This window comes from Durio zibethinus, chromosome 5 (assembly GCF_047325235.1).
Source record: "Durio zibethinus cultivar Kanyao isolate XHJ-2024 chromosome 5, ASM4732523v1, whole genome shotgun sequence".
Taxonomy (NCBI): Eukaryota; Viridiplantae; Streptophyta; class Magnoliopsida; order Malvales; family Malvaceae; genus Durio; species Durio zibethinus.
The window spans coordinates 2,819,711-2,837,149 of record NC_143166.1 but is presented as its reverse complement, the minus strand read 5'-3'; the positions used below and the strand labels follow the sequence as shown (position 1 = coordinate 2,837,149).

The 17,439-nt window shown below is 30.2% G+C and overlaps 2 protein-coding genes and 2 non-coding genes across 6 annotated transcripts; all 4 read left to right on the top strand.

Annotated features, from left to right (window-relative positions):
- The first annotated feature begins 1,044 nt into the window (after positions 1 to 1,044).
- On the top strand, positions 1,045 to 7,652 carry LOC111281918 (vacuolar fusion protein CCZ1 homolog B-like). 3 transcript variants are annotated; one of them, XR_016342084.1, is made up of 11 exons: positions 1,045 to 1,171; positions 1,265 to 1,473; positions 1,582 to 1,675; positions 1,912 to 2,095; positions 2,339 to 2,448; positions 3,425 to 3,520; positions 3,707 to 4,165; positions 4,865 to 5,020; positions 5,779 to 6,008; positions 6,399 to 6,520; positions 7,515 to 7,652. XR_016342084.1 is itself a non-coding variant. In XM_022869722.2 (10 exons), exons 2-10 carry the CDS (start codon positions 1,292 to 1,294, stop codon positions 6,427 to 6,429), a joined length of 1,542 nt encoding a protein of 513 aa, XP_022725457.1. In that variant the 5' UTR covers positions 1,045 to 1,171; positions 1,265 to 1,291; the 3' UTR covers positions 6,430 to 6,646. The 3 variants fall into 3 exon arrangements, 2 of the variants coding, with proteins under 2 accessions (XP_022725457.1, XP_089616718.1); XM_022869722.2 differs by lacking the exon at positions 7,515 to 7,652 and having other exon boundaries at positions 6,399 to 6,646; XM_089760592.1 differs by lacking the exon at positions 7,515 to 7,652 and having other exon boundaries at positions 1,082 to 1,171; positions 1,807 to 2,095; positions 6,399 to 6,646.
- Positions 7,610 to 9,766, top strand: LOC111281919 (uncharacterized). The gene is made up of 6 exons (XM_022869723.2): positions 7,610 to 7,739; positions 8,722 to 8,779; positions 8,901 to 8,919; positions 9,075 to 9,152; positions 9,237 to 9,341; positions 9,419 to 9,766. The coding sequence occupies exons 2-6, from the start codon at positions 8,775 to 8,777 to the stop codon at positions 9,533 to 9,535; spliced, it is 324 nt and encodes a 107-aa protein (XP_022725458.1). The 5' UTR covers positions 7,610 to 7,739; positions 8,722 to 8,774; the 3' UTR covers positions 9,536 to 9,766.
- LOC149518678 (small nucleolar RNA Z159/U59) lies at positions 8,024 to 8,109 on the top strand. Its single transcript, XR_016342530.1, has one exon. It is a non-coding gene; the product is annotated as a small nucleolar RNA Z159/U59 (small nucleolar RNA).
- On the top strand, positions 8,236 to 8,320 carry LOC149518677 (small nucleolar RNA Z159/U59). Its single transcript, XR_016342531.1, has one exon. It is a non-coding gene; the product is annotated as a small nucleolar RNA Z159/U59 (small nucleolar RNA).
- Positions 9,767 to 17,439: the final 7,673 nt, after the last annotated feature.

The following is a 17,439-nucleotide window of genomic DNA, read 5'->3' as shown; positions in this document are numbered from 1 at the left end:
TTTTTTACTCATTTTTTCATATGAATGTGGCCGACAAAAAGAGCTGAATAAAAGATCTGTGAGTGAATAAGGATGATGAGAATCCTGCGACTAAGCAAAGAGGGTAAAAGTCTCATTTTTGCGTATCTTGCACATGGCATGGCCTAACTTTTTCCCCATTTTTGCAGGGAATTGTCTGGCACAAAATCTGAGTCCAATTTTATTTAGAAATGATAATTTAAAATATGATATTATATATAAAAAAAATAAAAGTAATAATTTAAATTTTAGTAATAATTATATATAAATTTAATAAAATAAAAAAAAAATTTTATATTTTTATATCAATATAAATTATAACATAAAATTTTTATATAAAATATAATATAAATATATAAATTTTAAATTCTATATGATAAAAATATACGAATCTCATGAAATCTATATAAAAGTATATCATTCAGAAAAGATAGAACTTGTTACCAAGTTCAACAAATTAAAAATATGTTGTCTTTACCAGGCGTACATGCATCTTTTGGTATTCTAATGTTTGGCTTTTGGACTTTCTTCTTCTTAGCTTCTTTTTTTTTTTTTTTTTAATTATTTATGTTCACTTTGTAGTTAGGCTGCCCTTGTTTAACTTGTTTTTTTTGTAATCACTTTGGCAATTGGCTTGAATTTTTTTTTTTTTTGAAGAAAAATATAAAAGGATGGCTAGGGAGTTGTGGGAAAGATATAATGGTTTATCCACCAAATTAAAAAAAAAAGGAAGAAATAAGAAAATTAATAATAAAAAATTATGTTTATTAATAAATTAATAGTTTCATTCAAAGAAATAAGCAAGCCAAATAAAAGTGAACAAGCAACGTATTTTTATTCATTCGAAAAATCCTTTCCTTTTATTTTGCTAGCAACCAAAGTGATAGCTTGAAATGGGAGAGGAGGAAACCCTCCCAGTCGGGATGTCTTGTTTTGGGCTTTCGTCCTAAACCTTGAGGCCCAAATTAAATTGGGCTTTAGACCCAAATCCCAAAGTTTTTCCCTTTTTTTTTTATAATTTAATTTTTTTTTTTATATTTCACAGTTCCTTCTTCCACCTACTAATCAAAATTCATTTCCAAACCAGAATTCTACTCGCTCTCTTTGTTTGGTTGCCGAGAATCTGAGAAGTTCCATCACCAAATTTTACACCGTAAGTATTTTTGCATTTCTCTGTCGCTTTTTTTACCGTTAATTCCAAGCTTTTTGCATTCAAAATTTTGCTTTTCCTATTTATTTCAATTAGGTCCATTGAACCAGTACCAAAAAAATTATGGGTTTGGCCTTTATTGGCACTGGTAGTGAAGGCATGCAGCTCTGCATATTTGATTTGAGAAGGGGCCAAAATGAAGGCCAAGAACTTGACAAAATTTTATTCTTCTTTCCTGCTGATTTGCCCTTTTCTACTCAACTCTCCGTGATTGGGCTCAGCGAAGGGCTTATCACATTCACGCGGTCAGTACCAAGCAGCCACTTCCGTGATCGAACATATTCAAAGTAAAATTAGAACAAAGCTTCTTAGACTAGGTAGTTCTTTCAGAACTGATTTTAATTTTTCTGCAGAATTTTCTCTCCGGAGGCGGCTTGTGAGGTCATTGAAGCAGAGAGACACTCTCGTGTTTTCTATGAGGCAGAGCCTGATATCTGGATGGTCATGGTATGAATGTGGTTGTTACTTTCTTGTATGAAATGTTTTTCTATGTCTACTTGATTCTGAATGATAATTTTTCGGGAGATGTAGAAATTATTTTTTATTGGTTTTAATAGACTGTCTTAAAATCATTTTAGCAATGTTTAGAAGTATTTCCTCAATTACAAGCGTTATGGTTGGAAGAGAGAAACGTACGAATATCTTGGTCAATGTGTTAAATTTTGGCCTATACCTTTTTGAAGATTGTGGAGAAAAATAAGGAGTCGGGAGCCATATGGCGCATTGATGCATTAAGAGAGCTTCTTAAGGAAATTCACTCTCTTTTCATGATGTTTCATGGATCTATAAGAGCATTGCTTGACAAAGAACCTGATGGAGAACTAACTCGTGCTCATTTATACCCTTTCATCATGGATTATCTAAGAGGTGAGTTGTTATGAAATTTTATGCCTGCTTAAAATTTGCTTTGAGCTAATTTTATTTGTTCCAAAATATTTCATTGTAAGTCTTTAATTGTTAGCATTATCAAAAGCAGTCTCCCTCAGATAAGTGCTGCTGGGGTAATGCTGAAGTTGATGTATCAAATGGCCTTCACTGGATTTTGTGCTTCCAAGTTTTGCTGAAGTTGTTATATCTCATGCCTTGTTTATAACTTTATCTTTGGGGCAGATTTTCTGGTTGGGAAGAATCTCCAGTTGCCTTCATTCCGTGACTGTTTAAAGGAACGAAGGACTGTACAGATGCTAACCGTGGGACGGGAGGCTGCAATTGAAGTTCAGGTTTGTATTAAGAATTGTGTTCAGCAGTCTTATGTTGTTGAAATGCCAAAATTCATTCATATTTTACCAAATTAGTGGTTTAAAGCTCCTACTTTTTATAAAGAAATTTAAATTTTGGTAGTTTCAGGTTATGCTCCCTTGTAACTAAATTCACTGCTGACTGGAATGTATAATGTCTAATTGATAATTTCTATGCTTGAATGAATTTGTTCTGCTTACAATTCCTGTCATAATCATATAGTTTGAATGTAAGTTTTGAAGATATCACTACTCCATATCAGTTGAACTATCAAACTATGTTTTCCACCCTGGGTGTAAAAATTTTCCCATATATTCTTCCCACCTTAGATTTCTAACTATATAATTAGAGCGAAGTGAGTATAATTGTTTCTGGAATCATCAAGAATTTTTCCCTTTTCAGTTGGCAAGTTAACAAAATCAATCTCACCTGAAAGATCCAGATTCATGAGTCTTCTATAGAACATGTTTTTTTATATCAGGTTGTCTTGTTTTCTTCCTATACACACAATCAAGGTTTAGGATATTCTTAAGAAAACTAGTAAAAGGAGTTTAATAAAGCACTAGATGCCTCTGTTTGCTTTGCTTTCTTAATTTACAGGAATAAAAGATATAGCATTAATGGATGAGCGGAATTGCACAATTATTGATGGTTGATCTTCTAAATAATTGTTTGATTTCTTTCAAAAATGAGTTTGGATAATTCTATTTGGCCCTTTATTCCAGGTGCCAGAGTTGGCAACATTGTATTGTTGTGTTTTTTGTTCTACTCCAATGTTGAACATGTTTTTAAACTTAAATTGAAACATTTTAAGACCGGGTGATCAGAGGCTTATGGAAATCAATTAACTTTGTTTATCTGTCGACTCTAAGCATATAGTAAATGATGTACCTTAAAATGGCAGTTGTGCAATTGTTATATCTTTATGGTTTTAATGATTCTGTCTTGTTTTTGCAGACACTTGTCAGAATTCTAGAATCTTGTGCTGGCAACAAACCATGCTCCTCACTCATTTTATTTCAAGACCTCCTGGTGTCAACAACACTTTCTCCTGTATGGTCTGATCTTCAAAGCTGATGTAGCAGTTTTCTAATTTTTGTTAGATCCCTCACCTTTTATCCTGAAGTGCCAAATCTTCGATAGCTAAATAACTTTTCCTTGTCAAAATTCTGATAGGAACTATTCCTGTTGGGCATTTTTAATATCAAATACTAATGCTCCTAACGATCTTGTTGTCAGGAGGATACCGTAAACTTATTCACATATGCTGTTCTAAGGCTAACCCCTCCTGCTCTATCCTCTGGAGCAAGTTCCTGGTCCTATTTACGCAAAGGAAATTCTTCATCAAATGTTGCTACTGGATCTACCTTTGCCCACTCTGGATCTGTTTCGGATCAATTTTATGGCTCACGTGATACTTCTCCTGATGGAGATAATAGATATCATATTTCAAGGCCCTTGCAGCATGACAAGTGGTTCAAAGGGAAGGATGGTTTTCTTATCACTGATATTTGGGGCATGGATGTTGGTGGCTTGAATATCACCACTCCAACAGTTTGGCTACAGCAGACGGAGGAGAGGATGTATCTCTGTGCTTATCAGTACAAAAGCCTTACATTGATCCTTCTTATCCCTTGTTCTTCCATCCTTAATGAGGAGCAAGGTGTTTCAATTGTGAAACAACAACTTCTTGAAAATGTTGGTTCCTACATGTGCCATAAATCATACTTACCATTAGTATTTCCATTTATCACCCAGTTCATTTAAATACTTTTCTGTTAGTTTCACAAATTCTATGCGTTTTTCTCTATGCATCCACATTATGTTACAGCATGTCTAATTCATTTATTTCTTAGATAGTTGTCTTTCCCACTTCTTGTCCTTCAAAATCTTCCTTTTGTATCTTAGAGCCTTTGCCCTCCTATAGCCCTTGGCCTTGATGGTTTCTGCTTGTTTAGATTGCAAGATATGAAATGATTATGTTTTATCTTTTTATCAAAATCAGTGGCACTATTTTGGACTTGATATTAGAATTATTTTCTTTCTTTCCAAGTCTTTTTACCTAAATTTTCTGTGCACTTCATCCATTTTGTTCCACTCACAAATTTGGCATCCATCTTTTTCAATTCATTGTTGGTATGAACAAGGGTTGGTGATACAAACATTTGAAAAAAACCTTTGCTTCTTGATAGATATATCATATCAATAAATGACACTCATTTGTAGGACATTTGAAATGAATAAATAAACATGAATGTAAGCATCAAAGCAGTTCCTAATGGACAAGGATCCTTAGTTATTAGTTGCAATGTAAATACACCAAGTCAAGAAATGACTTGTTTCCATAATCAGCATGGTTGACCATCTCATTCGTTTTGCTTTTGCTAAATTCTCTAGGCATCACTAAAGATTTTGAAAGTTGAAGAAAAGTTGTCAAAGGGATGGGGTGGAGAAAATGCTTATCATGTCAGTGGGTATCGGTACTTGTTAGTGGATGGTAACAGAGACATATCCAGGGCTTCACCCCCAGCAAAGGTTGCAACATTGACGAAGGTAAAAGACATTGCTGTTGTTTGCATGGTTACAACAAATTGTTTGCTTTGACATGAAAAAAAAATGAATATTTGTGATCATTTCAGTGATATAAATTTTGCCAAGAGGTGATAGCATTTGATGTGTCATATAACTTGGTGATTATCAACTTCAAAATTTCACTTTAAATATTATGAAGAGCAATATTGTAGATAGGGGAGACTGGATGAATTGAGATATGCTCATCTTGATTCTTGATTGATTTGAGGTTAGTGTTGCATCTGTTCGATCATGCACATATTGTAAACTGCATTTTTCTCAATTTTCATCATCATGAAATATGTCTGCCTTGAGGGATGAATCACTGGTTGGTCAAATATTTTATGCACCAAAATTATGAATTTGGAACTTCATCAATAGTTTTGTTGGCCAATTAGGTGCCTTATTTATTTACTTTTTCTCGGAAACCTGGTTTAAAGCAAGGATCATAACAGTTCATGGAGACCTATCTGTTTGCATCCTCCAACCATTAAAGTTAGTGGCTGAAGATTGACATAGATTTTGTGAAGCCTAGATATTTTCGAATGCTGATGGCTTACAATGTCCAATTCCTAGGTCATTGGAAATATTTAAACAACCTTCTTATGGGGTTCTTACAGTTGAATCAGTTATCATCTTAAAGTAGATGCTTGCACCCCTCAAACCTTGTCACAATCTGCTGAGTTATCAAGAAAAATGTTAAAGCTTTGATGGCTCTTTTTTTTTTTATTGTAATGCAGGAATCTTTACTTGCCTTAAATAAGCTTAGAGAAGAAGTAGATTCAGAAAAGAGTCGAGCAAAATGGGATAATCCAGGTCGTGATAAAGATTTGGAAGTGTGTATTAGAGCAAAAAATAATGCTTGGGCCGTTACCCGTGTTACTGGAGGGAAGGAGCTTTATATGGTTCTAGAGAAAGCAAATGAAACGATCCTATATGCATCTGATGCTGTTGATAAATTCAGTAACAGGTAGTGGATTTTAGCTGTGATTCGGCAATCCTTTTCTACAAGATTGTTGTTATCACTTTACTATCCATTCCTTTTTATTACTTATTCTTCATACCATAACTTTCTTCTTGCATGACAAAATCCTTGAACATTTTCAAGCTTCTAGTCATTCATGGAAGTATGCAGTTATCATTATTGATTTCTATCAAACTACACTTTTAGTTATAATGATTTATTAGTGAGTAATTCACCGTCCTGAGCTGTTTCTTGTTTATCATTGACTAACACCATTGTCCATCCTACTTCAGCATTTTTTTTTTCCTGAACATCACATTTTACAGTATGGTATATTAATGGGATTTCAGATCTTCTAATGGCAGATATGTCATTCTGTTTCTATGAACCTTGCAGATATTGCAATGGAGCATTTTCTTTGGACTAGTTAAAATTTCATAAGAATGGGCATCTTACTAGAATAACAATGGTGGACAAAAGTTTGTTTCACTTGCTTGTGTGACCGCAGCAGATAACAGGTATCCTCTCAATACAGATTTTTGTGGCATGAAATACAAAATTAAAGCTAATCTTCTATCAGTTGTATGTAAAATGTAATTGGTGGCTGGCTATGTAAAAAATGTTGATTTATTATTTGTTTTTCACTAGTGCCTTGATATTAATTCTTTACACTTTAGCTTTTTATGAACCGGTATTTTTTATTCGTTTCAAGACTTATGATCAGGCACGAATCCTGTGAATCTAGGGCAAGAAGAGCCGAAAATATTGGGATGTATGATGCTTTCCGGTGGGTGCTCCCGGGTGCACTACACCTCCAAGTAACCCCTTTTTTTTTTTTTCATTGGACCATCACATGCCTAATAATTCAGCTAAGTAAAAATCATTTAACAACTAAGTAAGCAATTAGGAGTAAACAATACACTGACTTATGTTGTATGCATTCAATAAAATAATAAAAAAAATCTAACATCGTATTTGGTTAACGGAAAATAAGAAGGAAAGAAAAAGGTAAAAGAAAACAACTTTTTTCATCTTTTCTTTGTTTTGGTAAAAGAAAAATTAAAAGATTAAAAAAACAGTGAATTTGCACTTCTTCTATGGATAAAATTATTAAAAAAAAATTTTGAATTTTACTGTCGTAGATAAGTTTTTATATTTTTATTACATTCAAATAAATTTTTAATTTTTAATTTGTACGAAGTGAGTTTTTAATTTTTAATTTATATTAAAATAAAATTTTTATTTTTAATTTGTACTTAAATAAATTCTTTTTGCAAATTAATATTTTGTTTGAAATGAGAATTTATTTAAATATAAATTTAAATATAAGAGTTTATTTGAGTATAAATAAAATATAAAAACTTATTAAGAAAAAGTAATATAGTTGAAGGGCTCTTTTAACATTTTACGTTTTCCCTTCTTTTCAAATTCAGGAAAACACTGTTACCCTTTGCTTCTCTTTGTTTTTTATTGTTTCCGTTTTAAATAACTCTTGAGGCCCAAAACCTGCAGTTGTTAATCAACCTCAAATGCCAAGCCCCATCAACTGAAGAAACCATAGCCCAAAAGCCCCAAACCTTATTAATACCATTGGACTAAACGACGCAAAAGTTCAAGCCCGATAGCAAAAACCCTAATTTTAAAATAACCAGGGTTTCTTGTGGGTCGTCGGAGTCTATAAAACGGCTCTCAACTGCTTCTCTTGAAATCAGATCTCATCAGTGTAGCGCCAATCAGGTAAATCTCTTTTCTCCGTCTTCTTCTCTTTCCGCTTTTCTATTACTTTGTCATAGTTTTTCTTAGCTATATTTTTCGCTATTTTTCAAGTTCGTGTTAGATTTTATAGGGTTTTCGATTTTCTAATGATAGCAAATGATTTCAATTTAAAAAATTTTCGTTCTTCTGAGAGAAAAATCGATGCGGAAGTCCATATGGATACCTCAGCTGAAGAGACATCGTAGTTTTTTCTCTATTTAATATCAATTTTATATGTTTTTGTATTGGTTGATTATTTCATGTTTGCCTCTGATGATTATTGGAAATGAACATTTTCGTTCTTCCGAGAAAGTCGATGCGGAAAATATCTGGAGACCTGAACTGAAGAGGCTTCATTTTTATCCTTAATGTGAAACTTTTATGACTTTTTATAATTTAGCTTTTATATATATTTGTTGTACTATTAATTATAACTTGTAAGTGACCTTTTCGGAATAGGCACTGAACCTTCTTCTGTCACTCTGGTGATGTTGACTGTAAAAACTTTCGTTCTCCTGAGCTAATAAATGCTGAAAATTTATGGAGACCTGAGCTGAAGAGTTTCGGAACATTTTTTCAATGTGATCTGTATTGTGATACCGTGGTTTCTTCGTGAGAATCAATTAAAAGGAAAAACTGAACTGGCATCATTTGTTGTTTTAAGTTAAATATTTAAATCATTGAAAAGCTGGATTCTGCATAGGTTTTTTCAAGTAATCCATTGTTTTTGTTTCATTGGGCAATTTACAATGATGCTATAATAATATCGTTTTCATTTGGGCAATTTTTATGGTGCTGGTATAGTTATCCATTTTCGTATTCTATAATAAGTGTTCCAATAAGTTTACATTTTGGTAGACATGGAAAGTTGTTCTACTCCCCCATACTGGTTCACATTTTCAAGTGTATTAAGACTTTCTTGATTTTCCAGTGTTCTAATGGTATTTTGCCATGCATTTTGCAGATCCTTGTCTTGGTTTAACTTGGAGATAGTGTTGAAAACTTCCGTAGCTGAAAATGAGGTACTAATTGGTTGATCATTTTCCTTTTCTTTGCTCATTTTATTCAGTAGCATTATTCTGCTGTTTTTTGTATATGATATACTAACCCTCTCCTTTTGGTTTGCTTCTTCTATCTTTGCAGTCGGCCAATGGAAGAAGAGGTAAGTTGTCCTAAATGCCTTATTATTGTTGTTATGTTTTTGCGTGATTGTATATGTTTTCTGATATATATCTCTTGATTTTTTATCTGCCATTCAAAAGTTATTACCTTTCCAATTTCTGATTGTCCAAAAGCTTATCAAACTGTTTGTTGCAGACGGTAAAGAATGAGGAAGAGGAATTTAACACAGGACCACTGTCTGTTCTGATGATGAGTGTCAAAAATAACACTCAGGTAATGTGCCCATGTTGTGATCCCCTAGCAATTAGTAATCTACATGTTCTTATTTAGAACTGAATTTGATTTGTATGAAAGCAGGTTCTCATCAATTGTCGTAACAATAAAAAACTTCTGGGTCGCGTGAGAGCCTTCGATCGCCACTGCAATATGGTTCTGGAAAATGTCAGGGAGATGTGGACTGAGGTTTGCTTTTTCTTTTTTCTTTTGTATGCCTTCATTACAATTGAATAAAAGGGTAACACTGTTTCTATTTGATATAGGTACCAAAGACTGGGAAAGGCAAGAAAAAGGCACTTCCTGTTAACAAGGACAGATTCATCAGTAAGATGTTCCTTAGGGGAGATTCTGTTATAATTGTTCTCAGAAATCCTAAGTAAATTTAGTACATTAGGTTGTGTCAGTTATGAAACTTCCTGTGCGTTTAGACTTTTCCCTCGTAGTTTATATTACCCTGATGCCCACAACATTTACCTTTTAAACACGCTATCTCAACCACCAACTTTGATGTGAGTTACTGAAGCTACCGTATTGAGTAGTCTTATGTTTGTAAATTACTAAATGCAGTAAACTTGACAGAAGGTTTTTTAGTGACCTTTTTGTTTCCTAAATTTAGAACCAGTTATTTTGAGATATGTGATAAATAGCTGATATTTGGGGTTCTTTATGAAATGTTTGTCACTCAAGCAATCTGATGTGTAATCACTAATCATGATTTTTAGCAGGTTTAGTATTTTTACACCATCATTGGTGGATTCTCATGAAAGAATATTTTACCATCTAATGGCTCTACATTTAGTTTGTTTTTTAAAGAGACAAATTATGGAATCAGAATTTAGTCTTATATAATAGTTTAAACAAATTTAGTCCTTTAATTTACGGGGATGTAAAATATTAGTCTAAAATATAAGAGTTAAAAAAAATATCATTTTGTTGATGTGATTATTCTTTTTGATCATGCTGAGTGATGATGTGTTTTTATCGGATATGTAAATTTTACGTAGATCATGTGCATTTGATTTTCTTCTAATAATTGTAGCTCTCATCATTTTGTTTTGTTGTATTCGTATTGCTACGAATATATATATATATATATATATATATATATTTATAGATGCAGTAATATTAGGTTTGGTTTGTTTTGATCATCTTTGTATTTTTATGAATATATATTGCTGGATTTGACATATATGTATATGAACTGAACTCAACTACTTAGATCAAACAACATGCTTCCAAAATCAAAAGCGTTTGCTCCCTTTGAAGCTTTTAGCGGTCGTTCTCTTTTTCTCTTTTTTTTCTTTTTTTTTTTTTTTAAATATTTATTTTTGCACGAATCCCTTTCAGTTTTCGGCGGATCACAAGGATGTCGGCTTTCCTAAGCTACCTTTATCATCAGTTCCCTTCCATGTACTGAAAGAATCATCCAAATCAAGATCAGAAGAAAAAAAAAAGTTAAAATTAATGGGGATTAAAGCTTAAATTCAAATATAGAGAAAATCAGTGAAAATGGCACTGCCAAAAAAAAGGGTAAAAAAAAAGCAAAGCAAGAACCTGTGCTTATCCTTTACCCAGAATGGCAGGGCGTTTGGCTCAACAGTGCAATGACATGGACCAGTTCTTCCATGGAAATGAAAATGCTGCATGCTTGGCACAAACTTGAAAAAAAACAGCAAAGGCAAAGATTTTGCCAACAAAAAAGAAATCCTCACCCACAGCGGTGCAGCTGACAAGATGGTATAGTTTTTTTTTTTTTGTTTACCAATGTTCCTATCTTGTGAATGGTTAACATTTGAGATTTTATTTGAAAGTTTCAAATTTAAATCATAAAATAAAAACGATGAAAGTTATGAAATGAAATTTACGTAATGAGAGAAGATTATCTTTCCTAGTCTCATCATAATATTTAGCATAAGATTACATTCACACAAAAAAAAAAAAAAATCTCACATCATTGGTTTTTTTTTTTTTTTTTATAAAATTAGAAAGAAGCTCATCAATTTTTTAAATATATTTTATGCAATACTCATCAAATTTAAGCACAAACAAACCATTAATTAGAAAAAACTTTGTATAGATTATGTCTCTTTTATCAGTGGCCATATATAATCTTAAACATTATTTTTATTAACCATATACAGAAAGAAGGGTTCAAGACAAAGTGTGCTATTCTTTAAAGGCAGTGAAGGAATTTGAAACAAACATGGTTGAATTCATAGGTACTGATGTCCATGAAATGAATCTTTAAGTTCCATTTTAGTACATTTTTTAGGGAGCCCAAATAAAATTGGAATATATATATTTAATTAAATGTAAGTATGGTAGAAACATGTATGATGACCAAAAGCTAGAAGATATTTTTTTCTCTAATCAAAAGGAACCATATGGAGAGATTGTATGAGGCAAGGAATTAGTGGGCATGATAGCAAGATGATGGAAAGTTGATTTGATATCATCATTCATTCATTCATTCTTCCAAAGTTAATAATAATAATAATAAAAAAGGCAATGGTTCATTCTCAATTTTCTTTTTCAAATTTTCAGTTTTGGTTTCAAAATGATCACTTGTCAATACTTGATCTAAATTACATGATGAAATGTAATTTATGAGAATGAGAAAGTGGTCCAATTGCACCAAACCAAACCAAACTCTCCATGTTTAATCCACTATGACAATTAATCAGACAGAAACTGTTTCTTCTTATACTACTGTCTAACCAAACTACTCATGATCACACCAATGATACTATGATCACTTGATGATGGATGAAATTACATATGTAATTACGGGACTTTGGTAATTAAAATAAGATTAATGCTGTTAATTAATCCGAATTTTAGACAGACATAGAACGAAAAAAAAAAAAAAGAATTTTGCAATGGGATTTACTTTTACTAAATTTTTTCTAATAAAATTGCAAAATCTATTGTCAATTTTTTTTTTTTTTGTTTAGCTGTTAGAAAAACATGGTTGGTGATAATTTTTTTATCGAATATCCAAATAAAATCTTAACATGAAGGATAGTTATCCTCCAAGGAAAATATTAGAATTTATAGTTCCATAGATCATGATATACAGAGATCAAAACCTGGATCCCATCATCCTAGATAAGTGTTTAATTCATATCATGTCCCACTTACCCTAACCATGGAAAAAAAAATTTGTTTCCCATGGATAATTTATCTTCTCGCAGAAAAGTTCCATTTATTATTATTATTATTTTCTAATTATTCTCCACTTAATAATTTGAACAACAATATTTCTGGGTCAGCTTTCACAGTATTCTTGTCTCGTGTATTTATAAAGGCTATCATGTGAAATGTTTTGAACAAAGGCATGTGCCAAACACGCCCTCCAGCTTTCCCGCTAACTTTAAAGCATATAATCTTCGTTTTTTGTCGCATCTGCACGAGTCTTGTGTCGTCCACACGCCCTTTTGCACTTTAATTAAATTAATCATCATTATGTATTACCTAAAGAATATTCTAAATCTCAAGTTCAATCCACTTTATCCATAGTTATGATTTTTTTTTTTGTAAAAAAAAATTTAGGATAAATAGATAGTTTAATTTTTTAAATTAAAATAAGATGTGTTGTATCTGACAACTTAAAATAAGTAATTATCTATAGATTGAAAAAGACGAGTATTAAACAATTGAATCAATCATTTGCTGGTCATGATATTTTTTATCTTCCCATCTCCTTGGCTGCTATAGTATAATCTTCATTGGATCAAACTGAGAGTTATGAAATATGAAAATATTATTGTTGTTACATAATTTAATATTATATGCACAAGAAATAATACAATAAAATAGTATGATCAATTTATATATTTATATCGTATATATTTTATATAAATATATATAAAATATAAAAATTATTATATTATAATTTATATTAATATGTCAAATATAAAATATATAGTTTTTATCAAACTTATATTTTTTTTATCAAAATTTTATATTATATCATTTTTATATTTTTACATTATTTTAATATTGTATCATTATATCGTGTCTAAAACTATTAAATTTACATTATTCGATATATTAAATTCAAGTAAATATAAAAAGTAATTATTATTTTTTTAATTTATTCACATATTATGTTATTATATTTATTTGAATACAACATATAGAAAATAATTTTAAAAAACTAATATCAAATAATTTATTTCATTATATAAAACAATAAGCTATTTATTTTTTAGTTTTAAAAGAGAATTAAATTATTAAATATTAATATATTTGCAACTTGATTAGAATTTGAGACTTGAATTTTTTTATTTTAAAATTTAAGCTTTTTAATCAAAATTTTTTTTGAACCAGTCATCTTTTTCTATTTGAGAAATCTTGTCGATTAAAAATATATCTAAATAAAATATTTCAAAATGTTGGCCTTCTCTGGCTTGAATGTACCACCTCCAATGATCTCACCATTCCTTTTGCCTTTGCCATTGGCTTGTCTAGCGCCAACGTGCCATCCTCTATTATTGTAGTTGTCGATATTGCTAATGAAGAACTTGTTAGAAAATTTAAGAAAATAGAAATAATATAAAAGAAAAAAGTATGACTTTGAGGCATGAAAAACATTATCTTAAAGGTAATTATATCTATAAGATACAACAAAGCTTTAAAAACTTTTTAAATAAAAAATAGTGAAATTGATCAGGTAAAAAGATCTATTTATAACAAATGAATAATCACCAATCAAACTAATTCAAAAAGTTATGATATTTTGTATAATCATTTTTTTATTTAAATAAACTTTATTTAAACAGTCATTTTTTCTTTGTTCAAAACATATTTATTCATAATGGGTAATATTTCGAATAAATAAATAAACAAAAAAATTTAAAAGATTTAAAAATTAAATCTATTTGCCCAAGTGCCTATCTTTTGACTTTTAAAATTGTCTGATCCACTAGAAAAACTTCTAATAAGCCCAAATGACTTGACCTACTCTAACATTTAATTACTTAATTAATATATGTAATCTCTTTTAAATCATATATAAATGATCTTTCTACTTAATGTCAGATACACTACATTTTAAACTACTAACAATCTCTCACTAGTTTGAAATGTTGGTGCTTAATCTTAATTTTTCACATAAATAAATATTATGAATATAAGAAGGTGTCTTTTGATTTAAACCTTCAATTAGTATATATATCTTAGAATTCTAATAAAGTTGATCATGTCCACAGATTAAACTTAACTCCTAGTGTTAAAATTGAAGATATAATACACATAATACTTATTTAATATTTTGTTAGAGGTTTATAATTGTTTTAGTACTATTATGGCCATATGCTTATCCTTATTCATAAATATTTACGAGAAAATTTCTAATTTTCTTGTTGAAGTAGCACCGCTTCTATGTTTATATAGGTGGAGTTTCTTATTTATGTCTCTATTGCTATAGACATTAAATTATAAACTCCATTAAGAGTTTAATCTCATTTTTCATTTACGCAATAGCTCACACTAGTATTCCAAATATTAAGAATGGGTTGACTAGTGTTTACAAACACATAACAATAACTTGTTATTACCTATTAAACTTTGCAATTAAATGTTACTAATTCAAAGTTAGGTTCCCATTATTGGTGTCTAAAAGAAATTTTAAACCCATTCCACTTATGGTGCTTTTTACCAAATTTTTAGATAACGTCTTGGTAAGAGGATCTGCTAAGTTGTTAGCTGATTTAACATATATTATGGTAATCACCACATTTTTTTTATCAATTCTCTGATATAATCATGTCTTAGACAAATATCTCTAGATTTTTCATTATAAGCTCTAGACATAGTAGCTTCACTATCACAGTACAAGAAAATGGTTGTCATTAGTTGTGGCCATAATTCTATATCCATTAATAAATTTCTTAGCCATTCAGCTTCTTTGCCTACTGTAGCTAAAGCTATAAATTTAGATTCCATAGTTGAATGTGAAACGCAAGTTTGTTTCTTGGATGCCTAACTAATTGCACCACTTCTAAGGGTAAACATCCATCATGAAGTGGATTTATTGTCATTTATACTAGTGATCCAACTTGCATCTGAATATCTTTCTAAAATAGTTGGATATCCAGAATAAAATAGGCCAAAATCTTTAGTTCTTTTAAGATAACTTAGAACTCTTCCTATGGCTTTCCAATGACTTCTACTAGGCTTACTAGTATATCTTGATAACTTGCAAATAGCAAAAGCTATATCTAACCTAGTACAATGCATAACATACATAATACTTCCAAAGCACAGCATATTCAAGTTGTGCAATTGTATAACCTTGATTTTTTGTTAGTTTTATACTTGTATCATATGAAGAATTGACTTTTTTTTATATTAAGATACTTAAACTTATTAAGCAGTTTATCAATATAAGGACTTTGATTAAGTACAAAACTCTTGTTATATCTCTTAACTTAAATTCTCAAAATGGTATCAACTTCATTCAAATCTTTTATTTTGAAATTAGAAATTAGATACCTTTTAGTTTCATTTATGCCAACTATATTAGTACTAAAAATTAGCATATCATCCATATAGAGACATATTATAACTTCATATTCTTTAGTAAATTTTGAGTAAATTCATTTATCTGCTCCATTATATTTAAAACCATTGGCTATTATAGTTGAATCAAACTTTTCATGCCATTGTTTATGAGCTTGCTTTAGCCTATAAAGTGACTTAATTAATTTACAAACTTTATTCTCATTACCAGGAAAAATAAAATCTTCTGGTCGTTTCACATATACTTCTTCTTTTAAGTCACCATTTAACAAAGGTTGTTTTAACATCCATTTGATGCACATGTAATTTATAAATGGAAGTCAAAGCTATAAGAACTCTAATAGATGCTATTCTAGCTACTGGAGCATATGTATCAAAATAACTTATGCCTTTTTTTTTTGTTTAAAACCTTTTACAACTAATTTTGCTTTAAAAGTTTGTACAAAACTATCTGTATTATATATTTTTTTAAATAGATTTAGAACCTGGAGGTAAATCTACCAAATTGAGTCCATTTCATCATTAATAGCATCTTTCCAAAAAGCAATATCTCTTGAAGTCATAGCTTTATTAAATGTTTTAGAGTCTTCATCTACATTTAGTAGAATTAGTGTTTTATTAAGCACTTTGATTCTATTTTCTTCTGTTAGGAACATTATAAAATCTGAAGAAACAAAATCAGAAGGTAAAATATTCTCTTTTCTAATTCTTTTACTCCTTCTAAGTTCAATAGAATCATTATTTTCTTTTATTTTATTTTTAGTCATAGGAATCATTTCAATTTGTTTCTCTATTTCAATATCACATATAAACTTATTTTCAAAAAATTATACATGAATAGATTCGACAATAACATTAGTATTTAAATCAAGAAGTCTATATGTTTTGAATTCTGTGCATAACTAACAAAAATACTTTTAATACCTCTAGGTCTAAATTTTGATTTATGAGGATTAGGTATTTTATAAAAGACAATGCACCCCCACAGTTTAAAATAGTCCAAATTTGGCTTTCAAAACTAGAACCAATCTTAATTTCAACATTTTTAAATCTGCAATCTTTAATCAAATATCATATCTTTAATCAAATATCATTTCTTTCTACAATGGAAACATATTTTATTCTTGTTAAATTTGGATTCTTAAATCCATTATTCTTGACTTTAAAATTGTTTTGAAATTTACCACAAGACATGTGAGTTTTTTCAGAATTTTGTCCACTCATATAGTTCATATTGGAACCTCTAAAAAAAAGTGTATCTCTTGCATGATTTTTCGCTTCAATCTGTATGTGAGTATAAAATTCTTCAATAGTGAAATTATTTGTTGAATGCATAACTTTCTTCCTATATCCATTTCAAAAAGGAGAAAGTTTTGACAAAATAACTCTAACTTGAAATGAATCAGGAATTTTAAATTTTAGCTCACTTAACTTAGAAACCAAAATTTGCAACTTGTGCACTTGGTCTATGATTGATTTGTCATCAGCTATTGAAAATTCAAAGTATTTCAAAGCCAGAAACTTATTAGTACCTTTCTTTTTGTTAATGTATTTGTGTTTAAGAGCAATCCATGTCTCTTTTGGTGTTTTCATCTTTTTGTATAGATCATATAGACAATCAGATGACGAATTCAAAATATAACTTCGGCAGACTAGTTCATCTTCTTCACGTTTACTTCTTATTGCCTTAATAGCATCAGAATCTTCAGAAGTTGGTTTTGGAATTGATTTCAAATTTGGATTAAGTACATAAAACATC

Coding starts and splice junctions, on each gene's coding strand:
- LOC111281918 (XM_022869722.2), top strand. CDS start 1,292: ATGGGTTTGGCCTTTATTGGCACTGGTAGTGAAGGCATGCAGCTCTGC. Junction 1,474..1,581: donor GGGCTTATCACATTCACGCG/GTCAGTACCAAG, acceptor ATTTTTCTGCAG/AATTTTCTCTCCGGAGGCGG. Junction 6,009..6,398: donor GTTGATAAATTCAGTAACAG/GTAGTGGATTTT, acceptor TGAACCTTGCAG/ATATTGCAATGGAGCATTTT.
- LOC111281919 (XM_022869723.2), top strand. Junction 9,153..9,236: donor GTGTCAAAAATAACACTCAG/GTAATGTGCCCA, acceptor GTATGAAAGCAG/GTTCTCATCAATTGTCGTAA. Junction 9,342..9,418: donor TCAGGGAGATGTGGACTGAG/GTTTGCTTTTTC, acceptor TATTTGATATAG/GTACCAAAGACTGGGAAAGG.